Source organism: Xenopus laevis, chromosome 1S, assembly GCF_017654675.1.
Source record: "Xenopus laevis strain J_2021 chromosome 1S, Xenopus_laevis_v10.1, whole genome shotgun sequence".
NCBI classification, from domain to species: Eukaryota; Metazoa; Chordata; class Amphibia; order Anura; family Pipidae; genus Xenopus; species Xenopus laevis.
This window is the reverse complement of record NC_054372.1, coordinates 46,380,418-46,398,022: the sequence shown is the minus strand read 5'-3', so window position 1 is coordinate 46,398,022 and position 17,605 is coordinate 46,380,418. Positions and strand designations below refer to the sequence as shown.

General features: G+C 37.1%; 1 protein-coding gene across 1 annotated transcript in view; it reads left to right on the top strand.

Annotated features, from left to right (window-relative positions):
* Window positions 1-1,504: 1,504 nt before the first annotated feature.
* Window positions 1,505-17,605, top strand: part of ednra.S (endothelin receptor type A S homeolog) — a 58,209-nt gene continuing 42,108 nt past the window's right edge. The window contains 2 exon segments of the mRNA NM_001097688.1: window positions 1,505-1,648; window positions 5,502-5,955. Coding sequence (NP_001091157.1) covers window positions 5,569-5,955 — 387 coding nt within the window. The 5' untranslated portion in view covers window positions 1,505-1,648; window positions 5,502-5,568.

Below are 17,605 nucleotides of genomic sequence, written 5' to 3'. Positions count from 1 at the left end.
ATATAGTGGTAGGCATGGAGAGGTTTCCATGGGACAAAATAACACTCTGTGGACATATAAGAGTATATTGGGGGGGGGATATAAGTGGAAACAAATTATTTATAGTACTTGAATATGAGATAAAGACTGATTCAAGTAAAAAAAATGTTTTATCTACACTGTGCAGCCAGAGGTCAGCATGGAGGCAGGCATTGGTTTCTGATAAAAGGAACCGCAGTGCCTGTATGTGATTGTAAAAGGGACCTTAGCCTGTAAATGTGGCTATAGACGTAGAGATCCGCTCGTTTGGAGATGTCACCAAACAAGCGGATCTCTCCACGATATGCCCACATTGAAGTGAGCGATATCGGGCTGATCCGATTGTGGGCCCTAGGGCCCAATGATTGGATCATAATGCATCCAATACAGGTTGTCGGATCGTAGGACCTCATAAATGCACAGACGTGGCCGCGATCCGACAGGATTTTTAACCACTTTTAACGACTTTCGGCCAGATATTGATAGGGGATATTGATGACCCCACACACGGGCCAATAAGCTGCCGACTCAGTCTGTCGGCAGCTTTTATTGGCCTGTGTATGGGGGCCTTAAGTTCCACTGGGATAGGGATGGATGTGAGTGAAATATAATCTCAGCATGCAATTACATAGAGCTGAATGAAAAGGTAGATGAAGACAAACTGAAAATTGCATTTGCATATCACATTCAACTAAGTAAGTTAATTCTAAGGTGTACTACTTTAAGAATGTGTGCAACATAACAATAATAAGAGAAATATTATACATATTAAATGCACATGATCATATGATACATTAGACATACATGTTGGGGATTAAACATAATGAAATATTATTGAGGCACATGTACTTTGCTGTGTATTTTATAAGGAATGAAATGTTTTTATTTTACCAGAAGGGCCAGTTCGGCAGGAGTTGGCTACAGAGAAATGTTGTGCACATCTATGCGATGCTTTTTCAGTTGGAGTTATACTGAATATATATATTTTTTTTTTCTTTTTTATCTTATCCCCATTCAATAAGGACGGGAACTCTAATATTTTTCTTGTAATTGAATTTACAAACGCATCTGGAACCCATGTACGTGTACTAGTTATTCTAAAGTTAAATATTTTAAGAAATCAGTTTAAACAATGTTAACACATTTCTGTCTGGTTCATTCTGCACTCTTATCTTACAGCCTACTCCACAAAGTCTCCAGCCATAAGCTCCTATACTAAATGGCATACTGAGATTTTACTATCAATCAGGGTTATGCAACGCACAGCGAGGAAATGGTTAAGGAACTCAACTCCTTCTTTGCCTTGAAGGCAGAGACTTTTTTTTGTATGTGTTTGAGGTTGGCAGGGGATCAGCGTGTGCTGCATTTTATTTCCCCTCTCCCTCTTTGTCTTGCACAGGAGGTGGAGATTATACATCCCACCCAGCCGGAGTTCTGTGACAGGATAGATCAGATGGAGCTAGGAGTGCAGTCTTAGTATTGCAGTGGATTGAGGTGGGAGAGGAGAGCCTGCTGGATAGAAGTTGTCCGCTTGCAGTCCCTATGTGTGTGCTCAGTCATATTCACTTGCATTGACATCATAGCAATCTGGGATAAAAGGACTGTATTGGACACCCGGCTTCATTACATGGTAATGTTAAATTCTTTGTACTTCTATCACTGGGTGTTTGCTACATTAAACCTGGGCATCTTGAAAACTCATTACAGTGTTGGTTTATCCATCACTGGCAGTTAAGAGAGAAAGCAACATGTTTGCTAGATTCTAACCATACCCAGCAGGGTTTATGGCTTTTTTTTTGGGTGCAAACTGCGAAAATTAATATTAATCCCCAAATGATTTGCCTTTATTAACTTCGTAGCCCTATTAGGTTAAATAAATGTAATCTCAAAATAACTGCAATTGCCAGGGAATATTTCTAGCTTTAGGTTTTTTAAGGTTAAGGGTATTTTCAGAATGAAATTTGCTGTTTTGAAGCTTAGTTAGGTTGTTTTTTTTTTTTTGCCTGTTTCTGGGTTTTATCACAGACTGAAGTAAGAATTCTCTTTCGTATTGAACAAACAGTAATTTTAAGGGACTTGAAAACTTTCTGCAGTGAAAGAGAGTGGCACTTATTCCTTTGGGTAGCAGGGATGCTGTTTTCTGCCGTGGTTGTTGCCTATGTTTTTTGCATTGTTTTTGCTTTGTTAATGTATATTGTTTTAGACAAACAGACGGACAGACAGACAGCAATAGATAGATAGACAGATAGATAGATAGATAGATAGATAGATAGATAGATCATAGTTAGATGATGGAGAGTTAGAAAGACAGACAAATATATAGACAGACAGACAGACACAGAGACAGACAGGATATTGTAAACTCTAAGATTGAATAGAAATATATAAAAGTCCCTTCTAATAACTCTACAGACAGGTAATGCATGAGTTCTTGTGAGAGAAAATATGGCAAATATAACATTAACCCACAGTAAAAATGCAACCAACTTCCGTGCTTTTTGCAAATGGACACTGCAGAACAGCACGAGAAAACAGGAGAGAGAAATCTTTAACTTCAACTCCCAAAGGGACTGGATATTCCATTCCCAAATAATTCCAATGACCATTGCAGCCCTTTTACATCTACATAGATTTACACAAAACACAACGCCTGCCCCCCTCCCTAGTATATTCTGAGAAGGATGATGTATTTTGCAGAACATTTTGCTCTTTTAGAACTGTTTCTTAACCTTGTCAGAGAGCCTTAATTATTTATTGGCAGGAGTTTATGTTAAGGAATAAGTTGCACAACTTTTGGATGGTTAAGTGAGCTCCTCCTTGGGAGGATATCTGCCAATTGCCCATACATTTGCTAAAGTAAAACAAACAGGACAGGCTGTTGGGAGATGCTGGGAGTCCGCAGGCTACAGAATGGCTACAGCTACCTTAGGGAATAGCCTAAAGCTGCATGATATGTGACTGAATGCCTTTGATTGCTTGTCCTGCTGGAGCTTTCTGCTTTCATGCTTATTAATAGCAATGCGGATATTCTGTAGCCTATAGCGAACATGTTTCCCAGAGTGAAAAATATTTAGCTTGAGCAGTTCAATGCAGCCTTTAGGAAAGGGCAAAAAAGAAAGAGGGGAAAGGCATAAAAAGTCTCCCTTATAGTCACATAAAACAGGATAAAAATAATTCATATTAAGTCTCAGCTACAATTATTTGTATAATACACAGAATTTAACTAAGGCATGTTTCCGTACTGTATTCAAGCTCTAATGTTTTATGACATATTGTACTAGTCAGCCAGGGAAGTACCAAGTGACTTTGGTAACACGATAATAATTCATGTGTCTACAAACGGTGCTGAGCCAGACTAGCCAGTGCAAAGTAATAGGAAAGCTCTGCAACATGGACTGGCGAATACCCTAGTTTATTTTCCTACATAGTGAAGAAAGTGAATGGAGTTCATGATGTTTCAGTGGGCTGCCTCTCCCTTCCTCAGGTTTACAAAAACACTAGCCAGTGCTCCACAGTTTATAGTTTGCCTTTGAACCAGCACTTCCAGGATAAGCCTGTATGAAATATCTGAGATAGTATGTTTGAATAGCAAGCTTATTTAATCACACCACAGCTAGAAGCGCTGACAGTGCCTTTCATTGTTATCTATGTACTAAGGCTTCTATCTCTAAACCAGTATAATAAATAGAAGTGAGAGCTAAAATTGTTTTGAGGTTTTCAGCTTTCTAGGGCAAGGTTTCTGCCAACTCTTCTTCAGATGCATCCCTCAGTGTATTAATAACTTCATGCAAGTTATTTTCCCATTGCAGTCTTCCCTTACTTTCAATTTTTTTTTCTTGAAAGGGTTTTAATTGTGGGGGCTCACAATACTGGGGCACAAAAGTAGATCTTATAGCAACCAATCTGAGTTTCTAAATGTTATAGTTTGATGCTCTGGAGGCAAAGTACAAAGTTCTCCCATTAGCAAAAAGTTATCTAGAATAAATACAGCTTTACTGGATACTGGCAATATTGCTGATCAGCTAAACTTACTGGTCTACTACAAAAAGAAGCATGAAAAAATCTTGATCTGTTTTTATAAAATCTGACTTTATTATTAAACCCCGAGGATGGAATCTGAAAATCCGGCATCTCAAACCTGTCGAGGTTGCATATAAGTCAATGGGAGAAGTCCCAATGATTTTTGTTGATGGGTTTCATGCAATACCCCGAAATTTGCTGAGTTTTCAGGACAAAAAGCATAAAAAATCTGAGTTTTCTGGTGAAAAATCCGAACAAATGTGAAAATTGGAGGAAAAATCCGAAAAGATCACAAAAATCGAATTTTTTTTTCCACAAAGCAAATTTTCTGGAAAATGTAATAATAAATAAGCGTAAAAAACCGAGTGGATTTGATCAGAGTTTGTAGCAGAAAATATTGAGATAAATTCGGACTTTGATAAATAATACCCTTAATGACGTTTGTAGGGGACAGTCTGCACTTACAGCTTCAATTGTGCCTCCAAAATAACTCCATTTGGGATGGAAACATGACTATGTTCTTCTGTCGAGGACATGGTTCTAATCCTTGTAAGATCAGCACAAAGTGAGCCAAGGTTAAAGCTGGCTTCACATTGTGAGATAATTGGCCAGTGTTGTCACTTACCATATTTGGTGAAAACCACCCATTTCCAATTTGTCGCATAACTAAACAACAGTTCTGCATGACCAGAATCTGATTGGAAATGGTTACTCAAAGCAGAAGAATTTTTGAAAGTAATTGGCTGATCCAGTAGTGGCAGAATTCCTACACCTTCCCAATGTCCATGCAGTCTTGTTGTTAGGCTGTAAGTGCTTCAGGGCAAATGACATCATTATGCAACAAAATAGGCCCAGCTAAAAGGTTGTGGCTGCTGGGGTTAGAAAAATCTATCTATTCCTAATGGTTCATTTCTTTGTTCAATTTATGTTTTAAGACCGATGTTACTAACTGGTGCTATATAATATAATGGAAGGCACCAGTATTACTTTTACTTGAAGGGTAAATTTGGGGAATGCAGGTCAGGATCCAATGGAGGTTTAGCTTTTTTTTGACATTAATGCCCCTTCCTTCTGCCTGCCTTTGAAGGAATAGAGTGCTCCTTTGTTGGGAAACCATCTGAGACCTCCTTTTTCCCAGTAAGGCAGTAAGCCAAATGGATGTTCCTAAGCAAACCATGTGACTCATACAATGATTAATATTAGGACATCACTTAATTCAAAACATGTTTTTAATTGGGCTTTGAATTTACAGTTCCAAGGGGGATTATTTATTTTTAATAGTGCGCATAATAGTTATCTAAAAGACAAAAGAAATAAGAAACTAATCATGGTGTCTACATACATTTTTCCCATGAATACAATGCCTAATTACAACTCTAATAAAAAATGTAATCTATCTTGTGAAAAATGCAACTGAATTGTACATATTGGTTTGTGTGCTAAAACAGTATATTACTTTTCAGGGCAACGACCAGAATACTGATATAAGAAAATACTTCATTTTGCTTAATCGAGAAAAGAAAAATCAAGATGGGAGGAAACATCTTGAGATTCACCGTGCTGCTGGTGTTGGCTGGAATTGCGGTCAGCAGCAGTTTTGGGGAGTACTACCAAAATCGGACTGATGCCAGTACAGATTTCACGATGCTAAATCGGAGTCACACTTCACCGGTGAGAAAAGGAAATAGATCGGCTGATTTGTGCCCAGAAAAAACGAAGATTAACCACGTCTTTAAATATATAAACACAATCCTATCATGTACTATTTTCATTATCGGAATGGTTGGCAATGCAACGCTGCTTAGGATCATTTACCAGAACAAATGTATGAGGAATGGCCCAAATGCCCTGATAGCAAGCCTGGCCCTAGGAGACCTCATTTACATTGTTATTGACATCCCTATCATCGTGTTTAAGGTAAGACACTGTCTTTGCTATTCATGCCTGTGGGCATTGTATGCTAATCTCATCCTGAGCAAAACAGTAAGCTACTGTATGAAGTCACAAAGATGCAGCCAGTGTTATCCCAAAAGGAATTTCCATTAACTATTATGGATAGCTTGAGTTAGCACTTTGGCTATGTCTGTTTATTATTGTGTATGTAGAGTAATATAAATGGAATATAAATCAGAATATATCTGCATTATAAAATGTACTTCCACCTGTCACTATACTGTTTCATGTTACAAGTACAAGTTGCTATTATTAGCCACATTACTGCAACATTGGAATAATAGTTAATAAAGTGTGTGAATGACTGCATACAGTACATATGGCACTCTTGGCTCTGGTTATTTGGGATGTTGTAGTTCTACACATAGAAAAAAAAAGCCACAAGATGTAAATGCTTGCATGTGGGAACAGAGATATTAAAGACAGAGATTGTAATTACTATTTATAATCCAATATTACAAGAAACTGCATCAACAAAGAGGCTGTAGAATCAAATGCGTTTTTAAAGAAAGGCATCGTACACTTGGTGCTGCCAAATGTTAGGCACCCCCAAGTAATTGTATTGACTTACTTAAAACCCCGGGCTGGTGTTCCTATCAGCAGAAAACTGCACCGGCCCAGGGTTATACCAGTGAGTACCACGGACAATTTTCCTCCGTCTTCCTCTTTTCTTCGCGTGGCTGTGCATGCGCAGTAGAACTAATAACCGAACTTTAACCAAAAAGTCAGCTATTTTGTTCAACTGAGCATGCGTCTGCCACGTGATATTTGTGCCTCTGTGGTGCTCACTGGTATAACCCCGGTATAACCCCGGTCCGATGCAGTTTTCTGCTGATTGGAGCACTAGGCCGGGGTTTCAGATAAGTCAATAAAATCACTTGGGGGTGCCTAACATTTGGCACCCCCTAGTGTATGATGCCTTTCCTTCTCCTTTAAGCAATAGGAGCATTGCATTCATGGAGCTAAACAGGAAGCAGCTTTAAAAAAAGGATCTTTTAAAAGGGATGAAAAAAATTTAAAGCAACTCTTATTAATGAGAGTACGTCCATTATTAAAGGGCACCTAAACAACACATCTAAAAACGACAGTGTCACCTTTGAATTGATAAACTTCTGCCCATAAAGTTGATGCATTTACTGTTCCTGACAAAAGATCTACATTATGACTGTTTTTTAATGAATGATTCTTACTAGGAGGAAATGGCTGTGCAGCGGCCCAGGGCAAATAAACTGTTCAGGCTGTGGAGAGCACAGGTTGGTCAGCTCTGAAATACTTTGAATAGGGCTTTTGTTTTATTCTACCTCTTCATCTTCCCTTTGTATTTGGTACATAATATCCAAATTACAGGATGGTTTGCATCATGTGCAAATGTCTCCAGGATGCCTTGGCATAAAGGAACACAGTATAAGGATAGTATACAGTATATAAGTATTTGTGCTAATTTACTTAAAAACTTGAATTCCATAAATTCAATTAAGTAAAAACATAAAAAAGTAACTGAGAGCAATGCAATCCAATACTACCCATTATTTTCAATGTGTCTGCCCAATTTTGAATTAATAGCTTGAATTTTGCTAATGCAACATCTTTGACTTCTATGTGAACGTGACAGCTTTTAGATGCCAAATTTTATTTTATATTTGAGTTGTCGAAACTCAAATCGGCAAATGTTGCTGCCAACTCAAATTTCAGTAAAAAATCAAATTCAAATGATGATGAACTTGCCCAATAAAGTAAAATTTATGAAAAATGGCAAAACTGTCAAAAAAGTGCAAACATGTGCAATTATCCAGCAATTATCACATGTTGCTTCCCAGAATTAGAGCAATGGGCTTTTTATTTCACCCTGGTCTGTTCCATAAGCATTAAAGAGCATGTTTTTTATTTTTGCCAAAAACAAGCAAATATACTGCTATTTGCAAATTTCAAATTAAAATTTCTGTTGTTTTGCATTTATTAATCATGTTTACCTGTAGGGTAGGGCATTTATGTTTGCTTCCTAGTGTCAGAGTGGTCTAAAAATTGTCAATTGTCATATAATCCGTAAGAAATATTTTAGTGTATAGACCTAATTCCTGCCTTCCAGGACCTTCAGTACAACTCCCTGTATGAAAATAACAACAGGTTGGCAGGTGTTATCATCAATAATTTAAGCAGGCAAACACCGAGGGGGTTATATACTAAATTCCGAATGAAAAAAATCAAGAAAAATTCGTGAATTTTTTTTATAAAATCTGACTTTTAAAAAATCTGAAAATCTGGCATCTCAGACCTGTTGAGGTTGCATATAAGTCAATGAGAGAAGTCCCGATGATTTTTTGATGTGCACTGCATTCGTGCAATGCCAGAGTTTTCGGGGTGAAAAAATCTGGAAACATTGTGAAAATCGCATATAAAATCCTCAAAAATCTTGAAAATCTGTTTTTTTCCCACAAAGCTAATTTTCGGGAAAATTCAATATCAAATAAGCATAAAAAGCATGAGCGGATTTGATCGGAGTTTGTAGCAGAAAATATTCAGATAAATAATCCCCTATCCCTGTCCTATTCAACTTTACCCCCATTAAAGTGGTCACCTTTGCAGAAATCTTCTTGCACTGTTCTGGATTTAGTCTGTCCATAAATAACCTACTGTCATTTGCAGACACTCTACTCTTGGTGCTTCATTCCCATGTCACCCAGGCTGTAAGGAATTTTATCATTCTAGCTTATAGAACAGTCCTTGGAAAACAGGGTACACCAAAAATAAAATACATTTTTGAAGGTAAAAATACTGTTAACTTAAAATACATTCTTGCTTGGGTACTTCCCTAGAATGGAATGTTATCTGACAGACAGTTTATTAGATATTTACCTTATTGATAATACTTTAATAAATCAGGCTTTTTGATATATCTTAAAAGATAGCTCCTCTTTGCCAGTTGATTGAGAATGTTATCAAGAAATGTTTTTGGTGCAATGATCATGAGTGTTGAGTCTGGAGTTCCGTAGCCTTCCTTTAATATCAGTGGTGTAGAGTTGGATTTGCAGCTGTGATTGGGTCTGGGGCTGTGAGAGGGCTAGGTTCCTAGGTTTTGGCATGCCCGATTATTTTTTTTATTTTTATATTTAGCTCCATAACTGTCAGTATCAGAGTCCCCTACAAAGTGAAATTAGGTCAAAATTAGCGGGTGCATAAACTTTCAAACATTTTTCAGAGGCCCATTGACTTTAATGCATTTGGACAAAATAAATGCGCTTATAAAAATTGTCGCTCGCGTCAAAAATTGTTGCGCATCAAAATGATTTTGACACCTATTGACTTCAATGCGTTCCACAATTTTTCGTGCTTTGCAAATCATTCGGCAAAGTGAAATGGGACAGATTCGCCCATCACTAGTGGCAGGTGCTACATAGAAAAAGTAGTCACGGAGGGGATATGATCCATGTGGCCCCCCTTAACTCACTCATTGGTTACTGCCGGGTAACCAGTCAGTGTAAACCAAGAGAGCTGAAAAGCAGGAAGTAGTGTTCTGGCTATTATGTTAGACATCCAGTCACTCCAGCCTTTATACGTTACATTTTTGCCTAACTAACTATATTAGAAACATGTTTTATTTTGCACAGCCTATCTATTATCTCAGTTTTTATTTTCTCGCTGAACTGTTCCTTTAAAGTGGACCCGTCACCCAGACATAAAAATCTGTATAATAAAAGTCCTTTTTAAATTAAATATGAAATCGAATTTCTTTTTTTTATTAAAGCATTCATAGCTGTTGTAAACTCATTTAAAAATATCAGCTGTCAATCAAATATTGTCTGCCCCTCCTCTATGCCAGTGGCATAGAGGCGGGGCAGACAATTACTTTCACTTTCCAATCAGCACTTCCTACATGTCACTGCTCTCCCTGAATTCCCCCAGCTCTCTTAACGATTTAATTGTGTACCAGGGCATGGGGATGGACATTGGGTCCCTGTCCCCTGGTGCACAAACAAGATTCTGAGATGATACAAGGCTTGTCTTAATAACAATGTCCACAAAATGGCTCCTTCCTGGTTGCTATAATTATGAGTTCCCAGACTGATGGAAACAATATTCAAATAATGTATACAGTGTAATTAAAGTTCATTTTGCTTGACTAACATGATAAAATAGGATTTGGATAATTTGGTTTGGGCGACGGGTCCCCTTTAAGGTAATAATACATTTAAGATAGCAGGGTGTGCTGTAAGGCCCACAAGAATGAAAAATAGAAGCTACGTCCTAAACTTGCACTGATGACTATGGGTCTAGGGCTAAGTCCCTGGTTAACATAACCCAATTACCTTCCATTATCAGCCTGTATTCATATCATAAATGTCTTTATACACAGCAGCAGCATGGAAGTGGTGCACATTCCTAAAAATCTAATTCTTTATTTAAAAGGCAGAATATAGTATCTGCAGCAATATTTGCAGGCAAGGATGCTGATTACTGAGATTTTGATTTGAACCTACTTCCTTGAATACTTAATTTTAACTTTCCCACAAACAGGGTGCAATGGAAATACTGCTCACTATCACCCATGGAAAAAAGGCAGAGGAAAAGATCATTAAAATAGAAATTATTGAATTGCAGTTAAGAACATTGGCTATTACAAAAGTATGAAAAAGCATACTTTCCTGTCTTTTGTTTACTAAATATAATTGCAGCCAGGTGAATAGCCCATACTAACAAATCAAACCTTTGCTTTTATTGCACCTAAACTAAATACTGGTTGGTTGCTATGGTATACAGCCCCTGTGCACCTTTGCACCTATAGTAGAACATTAAAAGGTTCTATAAAAACAACTTCAAAAACAACTCCTGAAAATAAAATACATTAATGCCAGATATTTCTAATAAATTCATTCACAAAGGCAGGACATTTGAACGTCCATATAAAACTGTGATATAATGTGGCACTTGGGAGAAATTCACTGATGTTCCTTTTTATTGTGTGTGTGAGCAGGAAGTGAATAATACAGAACGTCTGGACAACAAAATTATTCCAAATCTGCCATTTTATTCCATTTCTTTTTTTCAGGCCACTGTAGGCTACAAATACACACATGACTTGCAATCATTGCCCAGCTTTCCAGTAAAAGAAAATAAAATTAAATATAGAAAAGTTACACGATGTCTTAAGTGATCCCAAAAATCAGAATGACGCAACTTACAGTCATCCAAGCAGAGCTAATGCTTCGGGGTACATAGACACAAATTAACGCCCACCACCCTTTTCCGAGTTATTATTACTTCCATGTATTTATAAAATAGCACGTGTTGGCAATGCTGTACAAACTACACGGAATGAATATGCCCAGGAGATCCATACAATGTGAATAGAGGGGATGTGCTCTTTTGTATATCGTTAGTGAAAAAATGTGGCTATAATGGAAAAAGTAAACATTGTAATTCTGCCAAATGGTTTCCATCTGCTGTCATAGGCTATTTTTCTATGTGGTTTCTACATACAGTTGTTAGCAAGTACATTTGTGGAAGATCATTAAAGTCCCAGTGCAGGGATATTTTTTGAGCCCAGCCTGAGCTGCAGAACTTATGAGGTCCCCAGTTTCCCTACTTAATGCTCCATTTAACTGGTTGGCCTTAAAGTCTCTTAAAATCAGTAAAAGTCAAATTAATTTTCTGCGTCCCCCATATGTAGTTGAACCAGTAACACAAATATAGTTTGCAGATAAGCCTCTTGGCAAAACCATATTTTATGCAATGTAGTGGAAAACTGCATTTTAAATCTAAGATTGCAACCCAAAAAAGTCCATCAGAAGGGCTCTACTTGTAAAGGAATGTAGCAATAAATATATATATATATTCCCCAGCTGTGCCATAGACTCTTTCTCCATGTCCCAGTCACAAAGGTCACATCTGTGCAAAGTTAAGCCTCACCTCTTTTACATATGGAGAACATTTCTACCAGCTGTGGGTTCTAATGTCAAACTTTCTGCCTTTCTCCAATCAATGCATTGCTGATATTAGGAAAAGATGTTGACTCTCATTTCCAGCAGAACACTATATATATATCACTCTTTCTATAGTTTGCTGCTAGCATGTTATTTCTTTGTTGCTGCTCATTCATGGGGCAGATTTCATATACAGGTATGGGATGTGTTATCCAGAAACCTGTTATCCAGAATGCTCTGAATTATGGAATGGCCATCTCCCATGGACTCCATTTTATCCAAATAATCCAAATTTTTAAAAATGATTTCCTTTTTCTCTGTAATAATAAAACAGTAGCTTGTACTTGATCCCAGCTAAGCCATAATTAATCCTTATTGGAAGCAAAACCAGCCTATTGGGTTTATTTAATGTCTACATGATTTTCTAGTAGACTTAAGGTATGAAGATCCAAATTATGGAAAGATCCATTATCCAGAATAGCCCTGGTCCGGAGCATTCTGGATAACAGGTCCCATACCTGTACTTGTGTTGACATTTATGATAAAGGTTTCCAGTTGTCCATCCACTTTTATAATCTCTGTTTCAGTTGTGGTATATGCAGAGGAGGATGAAAACTCCACTGGGATAGCCTCCGTTATTTATTGCCTGCTAAGCTGTTGTACAGTGTTTATAGTGTTCCTGCTAATAGAATATTTACAGCAGGAGTGTCCATATATATTCGTGATATGGCAAAAATACAGGGTGTTTTCCCTCTTCCCTACACACTGTACTGCAGCTGGCGTATAATTCAGCAGTGTAAAAGTTTTCTGTTTTTTAGTTTAACAGTAAAAAGTAAATGAAAATACTGTATGACATTTTTCCCCCTTGGCTAAAATGCAACATTGTTTTCAGTTAAAGCAAATCTGATCTTGAAAAAGAGGATTAAATAAAATGCATGATGTTTGGGGTTCTGTCCAAGCAAGGCATGTGGGTCTCCTATTGATTTACTGATGTGATTAAAGGAAAACTATACCCCCTAAATAATGTAGGTCTCTGTAAAAATATATTGCATAAAACAGCTCATATGTAAAATGCTGCTTCATGTAAATAAACCATTGTCAAAATAATATACTTTTTAAGTAGTATGTGCCATTGGGTAATCATTAATCATTAATAAAATTGCCATTTTAAAAAATTAGGGCCGTCCCGTGGGATCCTAGATACACACAAACAATACATGTTAGGTCACATGAGCCAATTAATAGACAGGGTTCTGTCTTTTGCTTCCACACTTCTTCCTGTTACAGTAAAAGCTGCACAGTGATGGGTGAATTTATTTGGCGCAACAATTTGCTGGCGTAAAAAAATGTTTGACGCCGTTGACGGTTTCCGACGGTTCATTTTAAAGGGTGTCCAATGTCGGTGGCGTGAAATTGCCACTGGGGTCAAAATTAGTGTTTCACTAATTTTCCGCCCGTTTCACGAGTTTCGCGGGAAATTCGAAAATATCATTGCGAAGTGAAACTGGAGAAATTCGCCCGTCACTACAGCTGCAATATTTCTGGTCAGGTGATCACTGAGGCAGCACACAGACCATCACAAATGGAGGTTCAAGGCAAGAGATGTAAAAGGGCAATATTTACTTAAATGTATATTTTAGTTTGGTGAGATTCTTTAATATGCCACTTAAAGTCATATAAACTATCTGTTGCTTAAGTATTCATTTTGGGAGTATAGTTTTCCTTTAAATAAAGCTTTTGCCCAAGTGCTAAGGCTGTCCTGCATGTGGCAGACATACAAGAGTGCACAACAAAAGGAAAATATTAAATAGGGTATTGGAACATTAAAGGGGTTGTTCACCTTTAGAATAACTTTTAGTACGATATATTGGATGGTATTCTGAGACAATTGACAGTTGGGTTTAATTTTTTATTATATGTGTTTTTTGAGTTATTTTTCTGTTTGCAAGTTCAGCTATCTGGTTGCTAGGATCAAAATGACCCGAGCAACTATACCTTGATTTGAATATAATACTTGAATATGAATATGAGATGACCTGAATAAAAAGATGAGTAACAAAGAGTAGCAATAACAATAAATGTGTAGCCTTACAGAGCATTAGTTTCCTAGATGGGGTCAGTGACCCCAAATTTAAAGGTGGAAAGAGTCAGGAGAAGGCAAATTCCAAAACTATAAAAAAATAAAAAATAAAAATAAAGGCCATTTGAAAAGTTGCTTAGAATCAGCCATTCTAAAACAAGTTGACTTAAAGGTAACCACCCTTTTAGGGGTAAAGTGGGAGACATAAAATTGGAAGACATACTACAGTATATACACTTGATAATTATAGTTCACTCTACTCTCTTCTGGCTATCGTGGCACATTTTTTTATTCATTTGGATTCACAAAAGCTCTTTCCTGGTAAACTGGTATAAACAATGAAAGGATCCCCACAGCACAAACATTGTGGCACATTGGCTGCGAATTTCCAGATTTTGATAGGGAAGGCTGTATGTATATGTTCTAACCATGTCTCCTTGGATTTCCTCTCCCACTCCTAAAACATATGACTTATTCCTGATGATATTGTGCCCTCTATTACACTGAAATTCTGGTGGGGGGAAAAGCTGCATTTTGGGTAAAAAAAAAACACATTTGTTTCCATAATGCACATTGCACATTGCACTTGCATTTGTCAGTCTTACATTCTGTATCATATGGAAATGCTTACTGTTTCACTGCATTAACAAACAAAATAATTTCCATGTACAGATATTAAGTGTGGATTGAAAGTGTAAATATTCTATCGTTCAAACCCATAAAGAACTGTGTTATGTTTATCTTTTTCCTTGTATTCTGTATACTTTAGTTTTAATCGTTGCTGATTTCCAGAGGACCTAAGTGAATGATATCTAGAAATGTCCCAAACATTTCCAGCCCCATATGATTCAATTTTACAGACTTTAGTCATAACCTCAAAGCAGGAACTGACATATTCTTAAACAAAATGTATGTTTACCATACAACAAGTAAACAAACCAGGTAATAAGTATGAACCCCCTGGAAGAAAGGGGCCATAGTTGAGGTAGGCAAATATTTTCTTTAATGCAGAACACAAATGTCTGCCTGCTATTCATAAGAACTAAATACATATATGTGAATTCCTGACTAGAGGAACAAAGAATGCACTCATAGGGAGTTTATCAAAAGCAAGGGGTGCAATAAAAAGGGTGGCCAAGTTGAGCTGTCATTCATTGTCCTGGTACATTGAAGGGAATAATGTTACTAAAATCTGAAGGCAAGTGAGTCAAGAACACATACTACATTGAATACCAATAATTATGTCTGATACACAAGAGATTTGTAAGCTTCCTACAAAAAATATAGCTATGACCTTCCAGGTTCTTTTGACCCCTTTACCCCAACTGGAAAAAGCTGACCTTAATATTTCCTTTAAAGATCCTTCTTAGTTGCACATACCAGGGGTCCTCAACTGTTTCTACCCGTGAGCCACATTCAATTGTAAAAAGAGTTGGGGAACAACGCAACCATGAAAAAAGTTCATAGGGTGCCAAATAAGAATTTTTTTATTTAAAAGATCACTTTACATTAATCAATTCAATTCAATCAATTCATAAACAGTTCACAAATCATACAATAAAACAAAAATAACCAAAAATCCCACAAACCCACCCATACACCCTCCAGCCCGCAGAGTCCATCCCTCTGTCCATTGGCAACTTTTCCATCAAACACACCAAATCAAAGGCCAGTTTGAAAAGTCTTGGATTGTCCATATGGTCTTCCTTCCCCCACCACCAACCCAAATGAGCATTCCAGAAAAGTCTTTCCTGGACCAAACTTTTCACCCAACAAAAACATAATACTTTCATATTCATATTCTGAATCCAGGCTACAGAAAGCTGCACCTCCAGCCTACAGAAAAAGAGAGGAGGGTGCCAAATAAGGGCTGTGATTGGCTATTGGTAGCCCCTATGTACATTGACAGCATACAGGAGGCTTTGTTTGGCAGTATATCTGGTTTTATGCATCAAAAACTTGCCTCCAAGACTTGAATTCAATAAAGCACCTGCTTTGAGGCCACTGGGAGGATCAGCCAAGGGATCGGTGAGCAACATGTTGTTCATGAGCCGCTGGTTGGGGGCCACTGCATTATGGTCCTTAGCAGCAGCACATACAAAAGGTACAAAGTACTGACACGTCTGTATGTTTCTCTAAACGATAAAAATGTCTGTACTGGATATTTTAAAACAAAAAGTGTGGATCTTTGGTAACGGAGTAGTTTCGGAGTTTATATTTTATCCATGGTGCTTTGGATGTAAATGATGTGGTATGGCTTTGTAAGCTATATGGGAACCAATTGGTGCAAAGCAATAAAAATGTCAGAACACAAACCCCCTATGTACTTAAAAAAATCACAAAGTTTGCCCAGGAGCAGTAACCCATAGCAACCAATAAGTTATTTGCTTTTAAACAATTGACCAGTATATTTTACTTGCTTGATTGCTATGGATTACTGCTCCTAGGCAAAGTAAGTGTCGTTAGCATATTACTATGGAAATAGTTTATTTACACAAAGCAGGGTTTTACATATAAGCTGTTTTATGCAATATCTTTTTATAGAGACCTACATTGTACCGGGGGGGGGGGGTTATACTCATATGATGAGTATAACAAGCTACATTTTTTGTCTTTGTGTGTATAAATGAATAGCTGATAAAGGGTTAAACAACCAAGTTAAAGAACAAAAAAATGCTAAAATCTGAAATGGCTTCCATATGAGGCTGACAATGATTTCCCAATCACAGTTTTAACTTTTACATTACTCAGTGCATGATTTCATGTTGAGGCTTCAGTAATGAGTATGAAAAAAACTGAGATCAAATATCAATAAATGAATGTTTTTTTATTAATATATTACAGGTAATAATGAGATACAATTGACAGAATATGCTGGGAAATGTAATTGAATAACAGCTGGAAGGCTGCAAGTTGAACATTAATGTAACTAGTTTCTTTTATTCTTTTTTTCTTTTAGTAGGAAGTCGCCAGCAGATTTTACCACCAGTCAAAGCCATAATCAGAGCAACCACATTAAACGTCTCTTATGACAATAAAAATAGTTAAAGACAACAATATATTTCATGCATGCAGTTCTGAAAAGCTGTATTCAGCTCCAGTTTATCTTTCTGATCTAACGCTGTGTTTGATCTGTTGTAGGATTCTGGGTCCATGAACACACTAGCAATTATTAACTATAGTGTTGCAAGAAAATTGCCCTTTTTTCTTCTTCAGTAGCATAAATAGGATAGCATTAATGATGCACTCCAGCTTAGTAAAAAGGGTTGACTGTATAGCATCAACAGAGCAGCATTGTATAGGAGCATTTTGAAGGGATACTGAATTTAGGGGGTTATTTATCAAAGTCTGAATTTATCTCAATATTTTCTGCTACAAACTCTGATCAAACCCACTCAGGTTTTTTACGCATTTTTATAATTACATTTTACCGAAAATCGGCTTAGTGGGAAAAAATCCGGTTTTGGATTTTTCCATCTGATTTTCAAATTTTTTTGAAAATTTTCACCCAAAAACTTCGGGGTATTGCACAAAAACCCAGCGCACATCAAAAAATCATTGGGATTTCTCCCATTGACTTATATGCAATCTCGAAAGGTCTGAGATGCCGGATTTT